A 19,744-nucleotide genomic window follows, 5' to 3' on the forward strand; every position below is an offset into this window, starting at 1 on the left:
TACACCAAGTGACGCGACGGTGTGTGGGATCCACCGAGAGCACAGCTTTTTCACACCCAAATGTTTGTATAGTATTGATTGTATTTCACTCATGCCTATGGCTAAAGATGCCCGAATCTCGCGGTATGTCACGTGCCTGTCTGTTTTGATTACACGGCGCACAGCATCGACGTTTTTGTTGTTCACGTGTGTGAACACAGTGGACGGGTGACCATCACAAAATTCGTCACTGAGATTCACACGACCGCGTTTGAATGCTGCAAACCAGCTATAAATAGTCGTCTTGCATGATCCTTTATCGCCAAAAGCAGTTTGAAGCCGAGAGAAGCTCCGCTGAGCTGTTAAATTACACTTAAATTGGTAGAAAATCATACTACGAAAATTTTCACGAGTTAATCCATGGTGATGTAGACAACAAATTTCTAAAATGACGCCACAATGTAAAAACAAGTGACAGTCAGATGAAACAAACTGTGTTCTACAGCCAAAGAGTTCCATTTTCAAATGTTCTAATTACTTTTTAAATATTGTTTATGTAAGTGGCCAGTTCTAGAAACTTATAGTGCGCCCTATGTACTGGTTTGGCAAACGGTTCGAGGGTGTTTTTGCGTTCTTGTAAATATCGTATTTTTTTTTTATTTCGTTCTAAAAGCTTATTTGATTAGAAGCGTTTAAGTAGGCGCGACTTAATAACACCAGAAAGCATAAGGGCAGAAAAAACGGTCAACGGTCAACCCTAAGTTCTATTGTATTCTATTTCCTTAATGGCGGCCACTAGGCTTGGGTCAGTGTCAGTTTCAATAAACGTTGTCAGTAAATATTGATCAAAAACGCCAACGTTTAGGAACTCTACGTTGGTATCAATGATTTGTCGATACGGATGTCGATGCCGTCGATCAGCCGTCATTGGCTGCGTACGGACACGATCGGAAATTCGCAGAAAAAAGATTCGTTGCCGATTTGTGTTAAGCCACGTCGGCGTCGTACGAACAGATGCGCAACTCACAAAGTCCGTTTCGCTCTTATTTCTGTTGCGGATACGTGTCGATGGAGGCGCTGCTAATGTTCCCTTAGTAACTACGATTTTAATGCTAACGCGTTCGATGCCTTTGTCGTGACGAAAAAATTACACACAGGATTCTGACCGGTTTAATGTGATTACGTTAAATGTGGTGACTACTTAAACGGAGTTAAAGAACGGTGCTTCGTTTCTCGCCGACCATGGTGCGAGCCATGGTCGTTAGCGAGAGCCCGTAGAGTGCGGTGGCCTCCTTCTGCACCGATGTATTCACCGTAGAAGGAAGTGGCGGAGCGGGAGCGAGAGAAAGGACCTTCCTTTCATCCTATGCGCCGCACACGTTTAGGGCGCAGACGGCTGGCCTATGCCCACCAATTGCCGCCCTGACAGTGGACTCTGGATGGCAAAACGGGAGCTTTGTCACCCAATGGATAAGGTTTGACGGGTTGATTGACGTTCAAAGTATTCCCGGCATGCCACTAATGATGGAAGGAGGATAGTAAAGTCTACCAGAGGTGGGTCCGCAGTCGTAGACAATCTCAGGCGAGGCAGTGTATAAACACGTGGTTACAGCCCCGTTCTACGCAAGGTGTGGGAATACCCAGGGGTTTTTAGTGAGTAGGAGTCAGGAGGAAAAAAGATGTTTCGCTTCTAAAGGAAAACCATAATTGCTGTGCCTACGAACCTATAAGTTGGTGTTCACACCAAGAGTATTCATACTCTTCAAGGCTTATAACGAAATACGTAAGTATATTTTAGTGTTTTTAAGCAAAATGTAAAAATGAAAGTGTTAATTTTTAGAATTCAACAGATTTATCCATATTCTTCCGTCTGTTATAGAGCTGAAAGCGAGTATTACTAAATTCCACCCATGTATACATACATACAGTGTATAATGTATAGGAATATACCTATTTGTTTTACAACATAAACCTACATTTAGAACAACTTACGCTAAATAATACACAATAGCTTTACCTGAACGTCTCATGAACTTGTTCTGGAGTCTTTTCTAAGTCAGAAAACTGTTCCATTATTTCCACCATGTATTCTAAGCCCAAGTGGCAGTTTTGTAGAAGCACCCATAGACCCTGAAAATTTACTAAAAATTACTTCAAAGAATTGAGTATAAACAAACAAGAAGACCGACAAAATAGTTTTTTTTTTATTATTCACTACTAGGCCATTGTTTTAAACATTTGATTTACTATGTGAAGTGAATATTAAGAGTCGATGCTACCTCAGGTCGAATTAATATTTTTCCCGTACTAATACCGTTCATTCTGCTTGAGTCGAACGACTGGGACACTTGCTTTATTTCAGAATTTATTTTTTTACAAACGAATCCATTTGAATCCAAAATCCATTTAAAAAATGTATATCGTATAGTATACGTGTTCTGTTTAGTTCAGTTCATATTGGCATATTTACAGTACCTATTGAATACAGCGGTTTTGTTATAAAATTTCGAGGTATGTGTTTTTTTTTTCTATCGTAAAAATTTTTAGGTATCGTATTTTCACACCGTATTGTAATCAGTGTATATCCTCAATTTTACTATATATTATTTCCAAAATGATTGATTCAACACTTTCACTGTTACGCGGAATCAACCAAAGCCATTTGAGGTTGTATAAACTCTTAAGGGTATACACTTATAAAAGCGGAATCGGCTTGAGCCGATAAAAAAAAGCTTCGAGTCTCGGACCGCGCTGGTACGATACACACAACGTCTCTTCCACTTGTACATGGACATAAAGTTTTTTGTGACTGGCTTAATTCGATAAGTGTGGAGAACCCCTGTATCGAAATTAGAATACCAGTAAAATTACCTCAGAAAGTGCACGTGATATAAGCTTCCTAGCGTGCACTTCTTGACCCTGTCCCATAGAAATAGCAGAACACACGCATTCCATCCTCTTAGCGGTGATTTCAATGGACGGCGTTGGATCGGAGCCCATAGCCAAGAACCCAATCAGAGGCACTAAAGGTCGAGATTCCAACACCATTTGCTACAAAAAATAGTATAATTAAAATTTTAAAATCCCACGACGAAAAATTATTAATAGGATAGTTTTGCCAGCGCACTCTATAAAAACCTAGTTTGATCCTAATTTGCATGTTAGAAGCAAACTCGACGAAACATGGAAGAAACGGTCTAAAAACTAATATCAAAACATAATGGTTCATCAATTTTAACAAAACACCACCACACCACACCACATTTTCAAAATAGCACTGGCCCAAAATTTCTGTCAAAAAGATTACCATGACCTCAGGATTCATTCCTTTAATTTAAAAAGTTATCTACACATTCATTATCACCTTTCTAATGCATGTCGACTGCAATGGGGTAATAACACTACACTGCAGTCGATAACTATACTTCCCTATCCCTACCCTACCAATCAAAAAATGGTTGAAAAAACTCAAACTACCTGTTTTACAAATTTTCACGTAATTCTTACAATGAAGCCTTACCTCATAATTAACAATAACAGCTTCGGAATATCTTGCTCCCATTGACTGAATGACGTATTTTCTGAAAAAAAAAAAAATAAGGTAACGTTTTATAAATACAATTGCGTTTTACCAGACTGATGTATAATCCAGGATAATAAAGTTGAAAACACATTGCTTTAGATTTACTACTAATCTACCTAGTCAACAGTCTTGTATTTCTACGATGGGTTTACTGTGATAGTTGACGCTAGAGCGATCGCATAATGTGTTTGTATACAAACTATTTATTGTTCTTGTAGGTAACCGCCAGTGGCGCTGTAAAAGTCGCCATACAAAATTGACAAATATGCTACGCAATCGATAGCAACACAACTGTAACAGTGAACTCATGGTAGAGGCACTGTTGTACTATTCTGCTTTGACAAAATGAAAATCAAAATAATCTTTATTTCATAGGTAAGCATTATTACACTTGAATCATCACATTGGTTAAACTCTACCGCTCATTCATAAGGCAGATTCCCCTGATAAGAATGAGCAAGAAACTCTAGGGGTTGCTCTTTGTAAATATAACATTTGTACGCATTCAACATTTACAATGCTTTCAAACATCAGAGATCGAGACTACCTCCATGAGCTAAACGGGTTACTACCACAGATTTTTGTCATCCAAGTACGCAGAAGTAGTATAATAATACCTTATAAAGTTTTTGTTTCACTATAATTTTAAAAAAACGTGAACTGCAAATTTTGTATATCAACCGGAATCTTGTTATAGAAGCGTATACATAGCCCCTTAAATTAATTTGTCACTTTGTGAAGACGACTATCAAGAACAGCTACTTTATTTTGATTTCTCGTTGGTAGGTTAGTTGTTGTTGGTTCCATTGGTGCCTTTCAACTTTAAATAATAATGAAGTAGCATTGGCAAACAATACTATGTCATGTTTTACCCTCCATGAGGCTAGGTAAGTCATTAATTTATATTAATACTAATTTATATACGAAAAACAAAAATGGACCTAGAATTGAACCTTGAGGGACATCCATGCTTATTGCAGACCCTGATGATGTCGTACCGTTAACAAGATTCAAAACAATCCTCAAGAACAAATTGTGAATCGACGGGTATATTGAACACTCTACTGATATAATAAATAAGATACAGTCATAAAATTTGTATCTGAAATAAGTCTTGGACTGAATAAATTTGAGGTGTTTAGACAAACACAGCGATCTATAAGCGACAAAAATCTGTAGAAATTCTTAAAAAAATTAACAAAAAATGAATACTCAGAAAACAATCAAACATGACAGGCATAATGTTGGTTTGTTTGTTTGTATTGAGCTGAAATTTTTATTAGAATTAAAGGCATAATAACAGCAGAAGAATATATCGACGTAATCAAGCGAGAATTTGCAAGAACCTTGAGGACTACCATGAAATACGAAGCAACGATCATCGTTTTAGCTTCGTATCAGATAGGAGGCTACCACGAAATACGTACGAAAATCGTGATTTGAATCCTTACTCCAAAACGTCAAATGACAACTTTTGTATCGAATTTTGCAATTATTTTCATCATAAAACTGATGTTGTACGTATGAGGTTTGTTGTGAACGCAGTCACATACTGTCGTATTTCGTTGTAGACTCCCTGTTCTGAAATTGAATCTTGGACTTTACATGTCAGGAACATGACCTACAGTTTGTACAGATTGTCAACTATGTAATACAATTTGTCTCTTATACCTATTAATTTGTATCCAACACTAACTAGACCAATCTACACAGTAGTAGATCGCATTCAATTGTCATATTGACAAAGTAGATATAAATTATATAAATTGCTTAAGTTTAACTTACAAGCTCTGTGCCAACGTTCTATCGGGGCACCAAGCACGAACAACCAACAACTTTCGAAACACATCTAAGTTATGATAACCATCTGGCAACGGTTCGTCCTCTGGTGCTTCTTTGTCAAACCTTTAAATATTAAAAATATTAAATGCTATTATAAGTTTCAATATTGTCAAAAAGTTCATCAAATATTAAAACGACTACGGATTAATTGGTAACTCTCTGGATGATTAATTAGAATACAATGGAATAGAAACCATTTATTGCAACGCCACAACATAAAAGAAAGCACAAAAAAGACTAATGTATATACAAGCAAAAATAACACGCATATTATTTTTAATTAACTCAACGAGGTTTAAATGAACATTGAGTATGAGCGTTATTATTATTCTTAAAGAACAACTCTATTAAAGCGTGTCATAATATTCTTACAATTTGTATAGTTTCAATTGATAACTTACCAATTTTTCCAACCCTTTTCATTGTTAGTCACTTGGTCAATGATGTTTGTATACTGACGCAAAGAGGACAGCTGAACCAGGTTAAGCCAAGACATGTCTGTGATCCATTTATACGGTTTTGGAGGGCAAGCGTTAAGATCTAACGCAGCGCCACCTAACAGGCAATATTTCATCAATTTACAAATAAGTGGAATAAGCTACCAAAGCTGATCATTTAAAAAAAATCATATACCTATCAGTAGTATTAAGTGTGTAGTATCATAAATTTAAACAAAAATCAGCAACAACCTCATTCCCAATCAATAATAATTTAATAATTAGCGTAGTCGATTGCTTCTGCACGCCCTGATGCCTTCATTGGCAGTATCCTTTGATCGTCTCTATAAGCCAAACTAACGCGTCTCGTAACTACCTCCGTAACGGTTACCAAGCCGGACTACCACGCAGAGGTCTCAAGTTCGATTCCCAGACTGGGAGAAATATTTGTATGGCCTACATTTATTTATCTACTAAGTTTGTGTGTAATTTGTGGTTGTCTATGACGCTTACACGCTCCATGGTCATGGGTTGACTGGCTAGCGGCAGATACAGCTTCAAGAACAGACATATCTGTCTATCCTCTTTCGCTGTCGACGACTACCCTCATCCGATCGTGTCATGTGTTCCTTCATACTCATACTCTCTTCATACTAACTCTATCTATCGACCAGAGAGATGGGGTTTTCCGGAGAGACTATGGACTCGACGGCAAGACCAGGGTACAGGGGGCATCGGGGCCAAGCCCTCCGCCAGTGATACGCCATCACGGGCGTCTCAGGTGGACCCGGAATTGGGTATGGTCTCGCAGGGGCTTGTGGTGAGCAGCAGAGACGGACATGTTTGCCTGCCCCGGTTGCATGTGGCCGAAGCGTCTGTCTCGTGTGCAGCTAGCGCGTCTTAGTAGCGGTCTAGTTGAGAGCCTGAAGCGAGGCACTACGACTGGCATCACCGGCATTAGCCCGGAGAGTCAGTAGATGAAAAGCTAGATATCCTCCGGTCCCTTCAGCCGCTTAGGTTATTGTGAACTGGAGAGACGTCGTTTTTCGGCGTCGGGAAGCGAGCGTGCCTTACAGCTCCGCCACCAATGAGGAGATTTGGTAGTGGATTTCAGCTTAGCGGTGACAACCGCTAGTAGTGCAATGCACGACGGGAAGTGAGCGTGCCTATAGCTCCAGTACCTATCTGGAAAAAAGGGAGGGTGCTGTATTTGCACCCGGGCGGCTCACCCGAGGCACTAACCTCTCGAGAACCGGATGAAATCAAGTGACAGAGGTCTGTGACAACCCTGTACACTGGCTGATCTGGGATCAGAACCTGAACTTGTAAGGTTCCTGTGCGTGCACAGGAATAGCCCTTCTCGTATACCCCAAGGGTCGGTAGGGAGGGTCAGACGCCCGTGAAGGCGTATTACTGGCAGAGGGCTCGACCCGGAGGTCCGACGTCCCCTGGTCTTACTGGGGAGCCCGTAGTCTCCCCGAAACTCCCTATCTCTCGGATCAGTAAATAGGGACTTATGAAGGAATACATGACACTTGAGGAGACGACTAGCCACATGCCAGATGAGGCTAGTCGTCAACATCGAATGAAGGTAGACAGATATGTCTGTTCTTAAAGTTGTCATCTGCCATTGGCGACTCAACCCGAGACCATGGAGCGTGTAACCGTTCCGAAATACTGGGAAAATAAAAAAATCATATCGTAGTAAAAAATCTGTAATTAGTGATAACCGTGAAACGAAAGAGATCCAAAAAATGCAACTGAATCTAAAAAGTAACCTTCGATTTTGTGGCATTATGTCTGTCCTCTCTCAGTGACTCCATGAAATGTTAAGCTGTATTGTAAATTGTATGTAAATACCTTTAATGAAAGTCTGGAACTCCTCGAAAGTTATGTATTCCTTTTCCAAATCAATTTTCAGAGTCAACAATAGCGTAAACAAATATTTGTGTTTCTCGTAAAAACCTCGAGATATGAATTTGAACACATCGAATGTCTGGAAAGGTCATAGGAACATTAAATACATTTTCATTATTTACGAATTTCTTTTATAATATTTTTTTTTCTTTATTTGCGTAAAATCCTACCACAGATGAGACAAGACGACTTCCAGGTTTGGTTTAGCATACCGTAACGATTATAACTGTACTTGTCGATTCAAATAATATACCATACACTCACCAAATAATCAATAATGAAAGCGATCCTTCTACTAGTGATGGGGCTCGGCGTGGACTTCTCCATAGAGATGTCGAATCGTTCCAAGAACTGCGCCAGTGAGGTTTGATACATATTGCACACTAGCGACATATTGCACACTAAAAAGTAAAGAACAGAACCGCGCGTAGCAACAGGGCGGAATTCTTCGCGTGCCGCATTTATTTTTATTTCCGTCTCTTTAGCAATATCTAGTTTTTCTCTCACCTGTAAGAAGCAAGAAGTGCATTAAATATTTTTATTAGTTCAAACAATATTTCATTAAGTACGAAATTCCTATGTACCTAAAGGGACACGCATTTCGCAGAATACCTGCACCAGAACCAATTCAGAAAACTTCATTTCCCAAATTACTCCCACCGGGAACCGAACCCGGTACCTCCGCATCCAGCGCGCAGTGTAAACCGTTTGGCCACCAACATCGTCATAAATGTAAAAAACTAAAAACCGTTTCCTATTGAAACTCCAGCAACTATTTTTTAATTTTTTTTTTCCGAATCTGAAACCCGTAGTAATGTTTGCTTTTCCATACAAACCAACGTTTCGACTTGTAAATAAACTGAAGAGTTGGTTTGTTCGAAAAAGACAAAATACGCAATTTTTATTTCCAGTGTGTAGAAACCGTGAAAGCTTAAGAATTAAATCGCATAAGAAACCAAATGCTGTCGTAACTCAAAATTGTGGAATTGTGACAACACTATTTAAAAATAAAAAAGTACTGACGGATCTTATTGCGAGTAACATGTGCTTATTTTTATTATACATAATACTTAATTATCCATTTATAAACAAGAATATTTTTTTAGTGTCAATCAACATTCTTTTGAGTTACGACAGTATTAATGTATACTAATTTTCGGCCCCTTATGTATAAGTGTATTACATAATATTTCAAATCAAGTTAGGTACTTTAATTTAGTATATACATTCGTAACTTTATGTATTATTCATAATAATTCTTCTCGTTATTTTTTCGTAATAAATATAATCTTAATTCAAACCTCAGTGGCGGTAGCCTTAGTGATGTTGAGCACTTGAATCAAAGATACGTCCTCGACCAGCGACCCTTGAATAGTAGTCAGTTTGTGCAATAGATTCGCTTCTAACTCCTGCATCTTACGTCTATTCGATGTCACGTCCATTATCAACTGTGTACGTTCACTTTCCAGTTCTGATTTCTCAGTCATAATTACGCGACCTAATAATTGATCTTCCAAACCTAACAACAAATTATACATTTAAAAATTTTACAAGGTATTGTAAATATTAATAAAATTAGGCGATACGTGCTAACAAATGTGGCATGTGACATGTAACATGTGATTATATTATGTTATGTAAAATTTTTAAATTATCAATAAAATAATAAAACAGAACAAAAGCATTTTTATCGAATGAAAATCCTAAAAATAATATCAACGACATGAAACAAAATATGCAAAAGTGAAATTTTATAACTTTCCTTTTTAAACACAAAAAGTAAGTGACAAATTTCGTTTGTAGAATGTTTAAAACTCCCTATAGAAAGTAATAATTTTGCTGACGTGCATTATCACGCTAAGTGTGAGATTTGTGACCTTTTGTAAAATAAAGCAGAAATATGAACCGTTATATTGTAGGTAGATAAAGATTATTATTTACAACGTATAGTGGGCATGACTGAAGGTCAGTCATTTCCTAACCGGTATTTCATTCTTACGTACCCAACTTTATTGGACGCTTATAGAAACGTTGCAGTAAGCTTTTTTATATTTAAAAGCGCAGATGCAGCGCCACGAGTGCGCTTCTTTTGCAGACTACATATTGTACGAAAATCAGTATTAATGCGGCTACCGCGGCACAAACGTGTCACTGCGCCGCTTTCTAGAAGCATCTACTTTGGCGCCCTTACATTACAACTCTTCGCCAAAGATCTCACTCTGTCAGATCATTAGGGATTAGTAGCAGTAGAGCTCGTTGTGAAGACTTCGTCCAGGGAAGTACTGCCACCTTATGTATTTCTGCCGCCAAGCATTAATGTCAGCATTTTTGTGTTCCGGTTTTGAATGTAAGAGTGCTGGTGAAATGACAGGTATATGGGTCTTGTCAACTTATGTCTCAGGGTGACGGGCGCAGTGGTAGTGCGCCTCAGGTCTTTGCGATTTAAAGAGCTGCAACTGTTATGGACAGGCGTGTGGCTTACTATCAGGTGCAGGACTTGTGCGTCTCGTCACTTGATATTATAAAAAAATTATATTGTAAGTTAGACATCGGTATTAAAATGTTACCTTGCATAGTGACAGTAAAGTCAATAATAGATGTACGCGCCGATATCTCAGGAGTGTACGCAGGATTTGGCAACTTCGTTGTTATGTATATTTTGTGCCCATGAGTTACGTCAATTTCCTTATCCCCTAATTTCACCTGAAATTTGTTGCTATTAAAATGGACTTAGGTACAAGTAAGATGTCACAGATACAAAAAGCAATCACAGAGCAGCAAATACTGAGATGGTCATAAGCCTATTCTCTTGAATGACTTCAGAAACAGAAAACCGACAACTCGCAGCAGCGTAATCCAAGATGTACGCCACCATTAAACCACAGACAAAAGTTCAGAGGAACAGAACAAAACGGATTCAAAGTCGTGTAAGACATATCTACGTTGTGAAACAAATAAAATACGAACTTTGTAGGAAGATCCGATCTTGATGTAATTTTTTTCTAAAACATTATCAAGTACTGGATCAAGTTCCTCAGCCACATCTTCTATCAACATGGGTCTGCCTAGAGACACACAATCTTCAATGTGATTTCTGGAAAGCAAATCATACTGTTACAACACATCACTACCTGCACTGCAAAGGGCACTTTGTTGTCTATCTGCTTTGACTATGCATGCATGTATGCCACCGCTGCAAACGCGGGTCGCCACACGTGTAGAATGCTAGGCACTGACAGTGTACATGGTTAAAACCTGCGCGTTGTCGTTCACGGCAAGAACATTTCAACGCGCGTCATCGCGATTCGACACGCGGCAGGTATGCGTCCTTCTGAACCTAGCCTTACTGGCACGATCGTCTGCATAGGATACCCTAAAAATACACTATGGGTTCATAGGCGCAGTTAAATCTGCGTAACCAATTGATTTGAAATTTATAACCAGAGCAAAATTACAGCTTACCTAAAGTACTTATGGTTAAGCGTAGTGACTATTAGATCATTGTGTTTCTCCATATTCTTGATCCAATTCTTGCCCTGTGTCTGAGGATCTATAAGCAACGGAAACCGCGCTGCCTTTGTTACGATGATACCGTTCTGAATGGACAGCTCATCCGTCGGCAGTCCGCATAAATTCCAGTCACCAATCTATTCAGTTATTTTATTAGGATTTAAAAATTGAAGGATGACGGTAATGAATTAATGATTTATCATCCACTTCTGGACAATAGTTTCTAAAAAATTAGGATTGGCAATGTTCGCTACTTTAACACCTTCGACTAGGATCGCTTCATAGCGATCTGCATAACTAATCATCAAAGTAAGAAACATCCCCTACGATACTAAGGTAAAAGTCCCAGTGGTTGACGCTTTTAGACGGAAAATCACGTATTTTGCCTAAAAAGTACTTAATTATCAGTCATACTGACTAATAACTGATAAGTAAGTAATGTTAAATAAATGACTATATGATTTATATTTCAAGGACAAAATATCAATTCTATTACTTCGCTTTACTAGTCTGTACTAATTGTAAGTTGCATTCTCTTTATAGTTTTTTTTACTACTGAAATTGACAGGAATGACTATTTTTTTTACAAACCGTTAACTTCCATGATAAATATGAGCTCTGATTATAACAGGGGGAAAAGTTACCGTTGCAGTATCTGTTAGTTGTTCAGTAATATTCAAATTCATGGACACAGGTATTTTTCTCCTGAGTAAGTCGTTTAGCCAAGTGCCCAACAACATCGTACGGAATTCTTGATTAAATGGTCCCGAATAAGACAAGAAACTGCAAAGTTTTAAAATTTCGTTTAATTCCAATTAGCTCGCTTATAAATGCATTCACGATGCTGATGGGGCTGCCGCTGTCTTAGATGTTCGCGGAGGCATGTGTCGATTGCTTCTACACGATGCGGTAACGCACATCCTGGCCCGCGGGGTTTGGGCCAGCACCCACAGTATCTTGAGTATGATAGCGAACCGGCTCGACTGTCCGTACGTGGATCACGGTTCTGTGATCCACATACGTAAAAATAAGTAGTAGTGTAGTGTTTTTGTCTTCTTTATAGTTTCTGTACCTGTACTAACATAGTACATATTTAAGTGTAACTGTTACTATTTAATACCCATTTGGGTACTACCATAGATTTAGTATATAGGTAATCTATGGGAGATTGGCAATGGAAGTGAAAGAGCGTCAGCGTGTATGTTAGAGCGAGATGGGTAGACGAAACCACTTCATTATACGCTATGAGCCTGTATGAACCTAGGGTGCGCTGACAACGAAACAAATTTCGTTTATTTTTGAAAAATAATTGGTTTTAAAATGTGAAATAGTGTTAAACGGACGTTTATTAGTCATGGTAACGTGTTCAGTGCCCGGATGTAACTCATCTAAAAAGGACAACTCGCAGAATTATACGTTTCACATGTAAGTACTATTTAAATTTTTAGCTGTCTAAAAGCACTACCACAAAAGTTTTTTACATAAATATATCCGTAAAATTATACCATTCAAGTGCTTTAATAACCCAAATGTACACGAATTCAATTAAAAAATATATGAAATACGTGAATTTCTGAAATTCATAACCCCACTTTCATAGAGATTGACGCAATCGATAATATGTTATCGAGATGTTATTAACTGAAAAAAAGAAAGGCAAAGGCGTGGCTTGCATACAGCCGAAATCATCTTAATACTTAATATTATTGAATCAGAAATTTCTGGTTTCAGTACTTTATATTTAATTAATATTGCATTAGTGCATTATTTTTTGTCTATATTAAAACGAAAATTTCTTTTAATAACAGAGTTGAGGCACACATTTTTTTATGTTAATTATTGTTGTTGATTCAGATTTCCTCAAAACATTGAAGTACGACAGAAATGGCTTATAATGCTAAAGGGAGAAGACTGGGTTCCCAAAAATTTTCAAAAATATGCAGCAAACACTTTGAGGAAAAACGCTTTTCCTTTAGAGGCAAGCAAAGAGTAAAGCTACGTTCTGGTTCTGTACCCACATTATTCATGCCGGTATATCTTACAATTAATGGATTTTTGTGTAGTACTACTCTCGTAAACAACAAATCAGCGAAATCGCTTCGAGGGCCGCAGTTGGAGTTGTCCTCATGCAGCCAATCGTCGCCATTCAGGTTAGTCTTTGGAATTTGCCCAGCTTGTCGGTTGCGGTCGTCAGCTTGGTTTGTGGCCACCGTACTATGGCGCCGTAACTGGTCATGGGTCTTTTCACCGTTTTGTAGAGCCATAGTGTTATCTTGGGTGAAAGTCTCCATTGTTTACCTACCATCCTATGGCACTGCCAGAAGGTGAGTGAGTAGCTTTCTTAATTTTGTATTGAATCACTAATTAATTAGTTAATTATCGTCTCGGCGTTTTGCGATAAGACATTTTGGTGTATACTACGAATATGTTAATCGATATTAAAGTTAAATCAGTGGATGGCGCAACACTATTTATCTTGCACACATGCACATTATACGCACACAGATGTATTTTTGTTTTGGTCTCGTCTCCAATACTTCAGGGCCAATCTATTGGATATACTAAATCTATGGGTGCTACACTTGTTTTTTTGTTTTGTTTTTTGGATTAAAAAAACGAAAACAAAAAAACAATGATCGTAAACCTATTTCTTCAGTCAAATTACATTAAAAGAAAATATCGTCAGAATTGATATATTAACGTAATATTATCCAGGAATTTTTAAACGACATTTATGACACGATCATATTACGTTATTATTTTATTATTTTACAAACAAAATCCGTTTAATGTTTGGAAGCCCTGTTTCTTTAAGTTTTTTATAGTGCAAGTGTTTGAAAAAGATTATATGGACAGAGGGAAATTTTTCATTTCATTTATAATACACGTAATAATTATATAAAGGTAGTAAATATGTTTCAGAATTTTGTTTGTCACCTTTGTTCGCAAAATGACTGAATGAAACAGATTAAAGACCCAAAATTTCCATCTGTGTGATGATAAAACGCACGAAGTATAAATGGATTCATGTCACCCTAATAAACGAAATTTTATTACATTATTATTATAAAAGGAAAATTATCCGCTACACAATATTTTTTTCGTATGATTCTTACTTAAGTAAACTTACCCGATCAATAGCAAAATATCACCAACAAGTCGCTCTATCTCAGACTTGAATAGTGCCGACTGCTCGGTCCATCGCACCCTTTCACCGCTCAATCCGTTGATTAGAGCAGTCGCGGCATCCATTTTTGCCTGGCATTTAGCTGCGTCATCCAACACAGCTTGTTGCAGTGCCATGGCTTCATCGAATTGCTTTTGCACGTGGGCTAATTCACGCTGAAAATTAATTTATGTTAAAACCGTTAGTCGCAACCATCAAGTATATAACTAGAAATAAAAACGAAATGTCATCTAATTTGTTTGGAAACTATTCTGCCAAATCATTACGATGACAACTGCGCTCCGATTGGCCAGCTCGAATTCGAAACAACCCCCCATTGTTAGAGATATTATCTTTATTACAATAAATGGAGAATATTTTTGGAATATACAGAGACGTACACACAGGTCAGTTGTTGGCGCTGTACTATTTCAGCTTTCTAATTTGTGTGAGTGATTTCAGCGCAAACGAGAGGTTGATATTTAAAAGTGATATAAGACCCTTTTATCTGATGAGTTGCTAGGGATGGACGGCCCTTATTTCCTCTCTATTTCTGATAATGGTTGATATGCTCGATGGTCGCAACAAAATAAATACTACTTTTTTATTGTGGGCTTTAAAGCGCGAAACACACAGAGCGGGTGTGTACTTTTTTTTTATTATTATAGCACTTAGTACAAAATCGTAGATACCTAAGTTAGGGCACCGACCCTACTATTTATTATACAGGGATATTTGTAAAATACTAACAACCTCACAGGACTATAAAATAATCTAAGGTCGGCGGACTAAAACACATAAGTCAAAATAATTTGTTATTTCATTGATTTGTAACTTGGTGCGTCTTTTTCAAATTTATCATTCTCTTCACATCTTCCAACACAAAAAAAAATATATATTTATGTATTAAAAAATGAAGTATTTTTTTACATAAGTGCTCGAGTCCGCTGACCCTACTTATATCATAAACAACAACTTTTGTTACCTTTAAAATTTATAATAATAATTAATGAAATTTTATTTTACTACAAAAATAAAAATATTTAAATAAATTGATCTAAACGGTGATAACTCTAACTCTGTACGTTAAGAAAAGAAAGTCCTAGCGCAGCGTGACGACGACTCTTGCACGTTTAGACTTACTACCCTACTACCAAATATAGATCTAAAAAGTGTCAGATAGTACAACAAAAACTTAAGTTTATTTTTGGTAAATTTATGTTTTGTAATAAGTTATGGATCGAAAGTTGTTGTATGATGTTAGTAATATGGTCCTGCGAGAAAGTTAGCAATTTACAAATAAAGCCTGTATAATTAGACCTCCATTACTGCAGTATCTTTTTTTTTGTCTATCGCGTTGTGTTTATTTGGATAATCCCAACTTACGCTACATTTGTAATTCTTGAAGATAAGAACACATATAATTGTAATGACAGTAATTTATTTCAAGTATCAAGCGCACCTCCTTCGCTGCCAACAATGCTTCCGCTGCGTCTAGTTCCTTTTTAGCACCTTGATATTTGCCTTGCATGATAGCCAAGTTTGCCTTTAAAGGCAATACGTCTTTATTAACAGCATAAAATTGTGCCATGGCAATAGTCCATGAAATCAGACCGGCAACGTTACCGCAAGCTATTTTCGCTGCCTCAAATGTATATTGACTGGAATTCGAAAAAAATTAAATTTCGAGATTATTAATACTTCGACGAACACTTAAAAAATCCTTCGATCCGGCCGAATTCGAACCGACGTCTCCTAGCAAACCGTGCCAGACACTACGCCAACTAACCCACGAAACGAAACGTCGGATCTTGGCAATAAAAAAAATAAAAAGTCAAAATGTGATTTAGCGGTTTTTGTACCGACGACGCCCCTCTTATTGTTCATAAAAAACATCACAGATAAAACAAAATCAGCAATTTAAAATCATCTCTAATCAATCTCTAATAAATTTCAAAGATATTACAAAAAAATCCGTGGGAATCGGTTTACAAACACACTACTACTTTCACCAAACGTATATGAAATACCTTTATCAGATAGGAAATGAATTAGTACTTACGGAAAATTAAAATAAGGCTGTAACAAGTCGACCATTTCGGCATTGATTTCATCTTTCGGATAATTTTTCAAGTTACTCAAAAATCTCGCATCGGCCATAACCTTTTGCAAAATAATTTCACCAATAATAATTATTCCACAATTTCATAATGAAATAGTGTAAGTAAGTAATAGTTTAAATTTAAAAAAATAAAACAGAATAACACCAAACAATAATTGCCTTTCCATTTTTCTCCATTGGAATTCTCGATATAGAAGGTACAATGTAACGGTCTGTTTAAAGACAGTATACCTACACTTGCCGGTATTTTTGATTGTTACTATTTGTGATGCTAAACAATACCTTGCACCCATTGACTTACAATTAAATGGACTATAGACCCGTCGTACACAAACCACAAAAAAATGTCCTAAGTCAACCTATTCAAATGTAGTGACATGTAAAGGAATATGAAAAAGCTAAAACGTTGAATTTAAATTGTAATGTCATTGTAGTACTGCCTAATTTTGCTTGCAACAAATGAATGGCGCAAAAAAACACCATATGCAGCTTCTAGTGAAAACTACTTGGACACAGGTATAATGGAGTAAGTAGCCTTTATTATTTATAAATAAATTATATACGTAAATGTTGAACTTTATACAATGCCATTTATTACGACCTAGGGTGTCTGACTTTTTTTTCTTGAGTTCCGAGAATTCTCGTACCCGATTTTTCGAGTTATTCGAGATTTTTTTAAAAAACCGTAAAAAATCAGCTCAATCAACTATAAAACTAAATGTGAACTTTTCGAAAGTTGTTTTGGCCTGGGTGTTCTGAGTTATGCCCCGGAATAAATTTTATCGTTCTTGGTCCCAAGTTCGATTCCCAGTAGAACCAATTTGGGAAATGAACTTATGTAAATTGGTTCTGCTCTGGGATTCTGTTGCTCTGATACGCATGGGGAGTATGTACAGAGAGTTCCCTAGTTTCAAACCAGGTGATTGTATTGCAAACGTTATTTCGGGCAAATGTATTTTCGGTTTTCTGATTCGCAAACCCGAGCCGTGGAAAGAGTACAACAACATTTGAAAGTATTACTAACATGTATTAAAAAATATTTTAATAATAACATTAGCATCAAAGCGACTATATGAAATTTTTGTTCTCAATATTTCAAACGCTTGTGTTTCAAACAATTCAAATTGCCGTGATGGTTCTCGTTCAGTTTTTTACGCAAGCAATGAGTCGGAAAGAGACAGTTAGCTATTTGATTATTTTGATTGCTTTTGTAATTTGTATTTACGATTAATTTAAATATAATATAAATACTATATATACTAGTGCATAAAATAACACTTTTAAATGATAACTATGATAACACAATGTAGTACTTACTGAAAATATGATATACCACCCTGTTATTTCACTTTAGTTGAGTAATTTTTACAAGGTTTTACTACACAATACGGCATCATTGACAAACGCGCTGTCAGTCGAACAAACGAAGACTAAAGCGTGATTGACGCTCTGTATACGATTTTAACGCCCTGCAAGTTCGGACACTTTTTAGCACGGACCTGACGTCGATTTATTTGTAAGTCAATGCTTGCACCCTATTAACTAACATCTTGTATAAGGCGTATGTTATGTATTATCAGTATAGGGTAATTTTCCGAAAAATTTAAAATAGTGGAAATTTTTCAGAAATATTTTCTGAAAAATCGGAAAAATGTAATTAAGTTTTATTTATTATAAAATTAAAATGTATAAATGTTGCTAAATGTAATTTTGTAAGCCTTGCTTGGTTTATTTTTACAAATTCTCATAATTATAGTTAATCTTCCACCCTTGACAGGTGTCATTGTTAGTAACTCATTGTCAAATGTGGAAAAATATAGGAAAATACATATTTTTCTGAAAAATATCAAAATTTTGAAAAAATTAAATGAAAAATGCTATCAACCAACTACTTCAGTTAGTAACGAGGTAGTTTAGTAGGTAATCTCAATAGGTTAGATCAAAACCAATCGTAACAAACAACCTCAACTACAATCATTGCCTACCAACAAACAATGACTACCATATAATCAAGCTGTACTACTGACTTTTAATGATTCAGCCCAAGAAGCTGTCAGGAAATTCTTTTCCAGGTCGGGCTTGATTGGATCTATCTTCTTTCTGAACAAGATGATCACAGCATCCATAATGAGAGTAATCAAGAACGGCGGTTTCCCTAATTTTCTTACTGTCGCAATGTCAGCGGCATTGATAGTCTGTAAATCACAAAATATATTATTGATTAACTGAAAAAATAACTAATACCGACTAATTTGTTTGTACTTAGTGTTAAATAAACTATGTATTTATTTATTACAATACCAAAATGCAACGTGTCTTTGCAAATTCACAATTACCCTAAGTTTGATGAATGTCGACTTTTTAACTTTAAATTCCAAGTTTTGTATAATACCTACAGTTGTGAATATTTTAGTTAGGTGTCGTTATTTAGAAACAGCGTCATTGTTTGTAAATTTTAGTTATGGACTAAAAAGTCATTTGAAATATTAATTTTAGAACGAATTCAATTCCTCAATAACTTAGTAATGGGGCTCTAAAAATTATTTAATTTGAATAGAATTTTGTTTGATGTAAAAATACTTTATCGTGTACATAATAAAGGTAGTTTTTGCTAACCCTGTACAAATTGTACGAAACAAATAAAACCAAAACAATACCTGCAAAGCAGCTTCAGCTGCATCTAAAGCCGGTTTAGCAGCTGCGAGTTTGTCTTCAGCGACTGCGGTCTCCGCCGCAATAACGCTCACGAGAGCTACCGCACGTTCCTTTACTTCCAGCACTTCTCCTTTCACTATTTCAGCTGCTGCTTGAGATTCAGCTACCGCTGCCAATACCTATTCGAATAAGGGTGGTTTGATTATCAATAACGCGTTGTAACCAGATTATTAATGTTCGTTAAGACCGTCTTTATTTTTAATTTCTTGACTCCGACACTAAACATTAGTAACATAGGTCCAGGTTCAAAAATTTGGCAATAATTGCAAACAAAGTCATGGGCAAGTCATATATAAGACCTTTTGAGATATTTAGAAGTACGGCCTCGTTTCAAGTCAAGGGTTTATTCTCACAATCGAAACAATCACCACTTATTAACGAATAATTGGAGACACGACACAAATGTTTAACATTAACATCAGAAATACCTTGCCGGCTATATATAGTAAGGTGGATTCTAATAATGGGGAAGG

General features: G+C 36.7%; 1 protein-coding gene across 1 annotated transcript in view; it reads right to left on the reverse strand.

Annotated features, from left to right (window-relative positions):
• The window catches only part of LOC113230433 (dynein heavy chain 8, axonemal), a 73,812-nt gene that overhangs the window by 8,949 nt on the left and 45,119 nt on the right, over positions 1 to 19,744 (reverse strand). Inside the window, exons 44-60 of the mRNA XM_026464365.1 lie at positions 19,214 to 19,390; positions 18,584 to 18,751; positions 16,497 to 16,597; positions 15,897 to 16,095; positions 14,399 to 14,610; positions 11,913 to 12,051; positions 11,221 to 11,405; positions 10,726 to 10,852; positions 10,326 to 10,461; positions 9,060 to 9,277; positions 8,023 to 8,265; positions 7,702 to 7,837; positions 5,806 to 5,959; positions 5,348 to 5,467; positions 3,500 to 3,560; positions 2,851 to 3,030; positions 1,997 to 2,109 (exon numbers count right to left, since the gene is read on the reverse strand). Of these exons, the coding sequence (XP_026320150.1) occupies positions 1,997 to 2,109; positions 2,851 to 3,030; positions 3,500 to 3,560; positions 5,348 to 5,467; positions 5,806 to 5,959; positions 7,702 to 7,837; positions 8,023 to 8,265; positions 9,060 to 9,277; positions 10,326 to 10,461; positions 10,726 to 10,852; positions 11,221 to 11,405; positions 11,913 to 12,051; positions 14,399 to 14,610; positions 15,897 to 16,095; positions 16,497 to 16,597; positions 18,584 to 18,751; positions 19,214 to 19,390 (2,669 nt within the window). The remainder of the gene's footprint in view (positions 1 to 1,996; positions 2,110 to 2,850; positions 3,031 to 3,499; positions 3,561 to 5,347; positions 5,468 to 5,805; positions 5,960 to 7,701; positions 7,838 to 8,022; positions 8,266 to 9,059; positions 9,278 to 10,325; positions 10,462 to 10,725; positions 10,853 to 11,220; positions 11,406 to 11,912; positions 12,052 to 14,398; positions 14,611 to 15,896; positions 16,096 to 16,496; positions 16,598 to 18,583; positions 18,752 to 19,213; positions 19,391 to 19,744) is intronic.

This window comes from Hyposmocoma kahamanoa, unplaced genomic scaffold (genome assembly GCF_003589595.1).
Source record: "Hyposmocoma kahamanoa isolate Upper Pololo Valley unplaced genomic scaffold, ASM358959v1 63, whole genome shotgun sequence".
Classification (NCBI taxonomy): Eukaryota; Metazoa; Arthropoda; class Insecta; order Lepidoptera; family Cosmopterigidae; genus Hyposmocoma; species Hyposmocoma kahamanoa.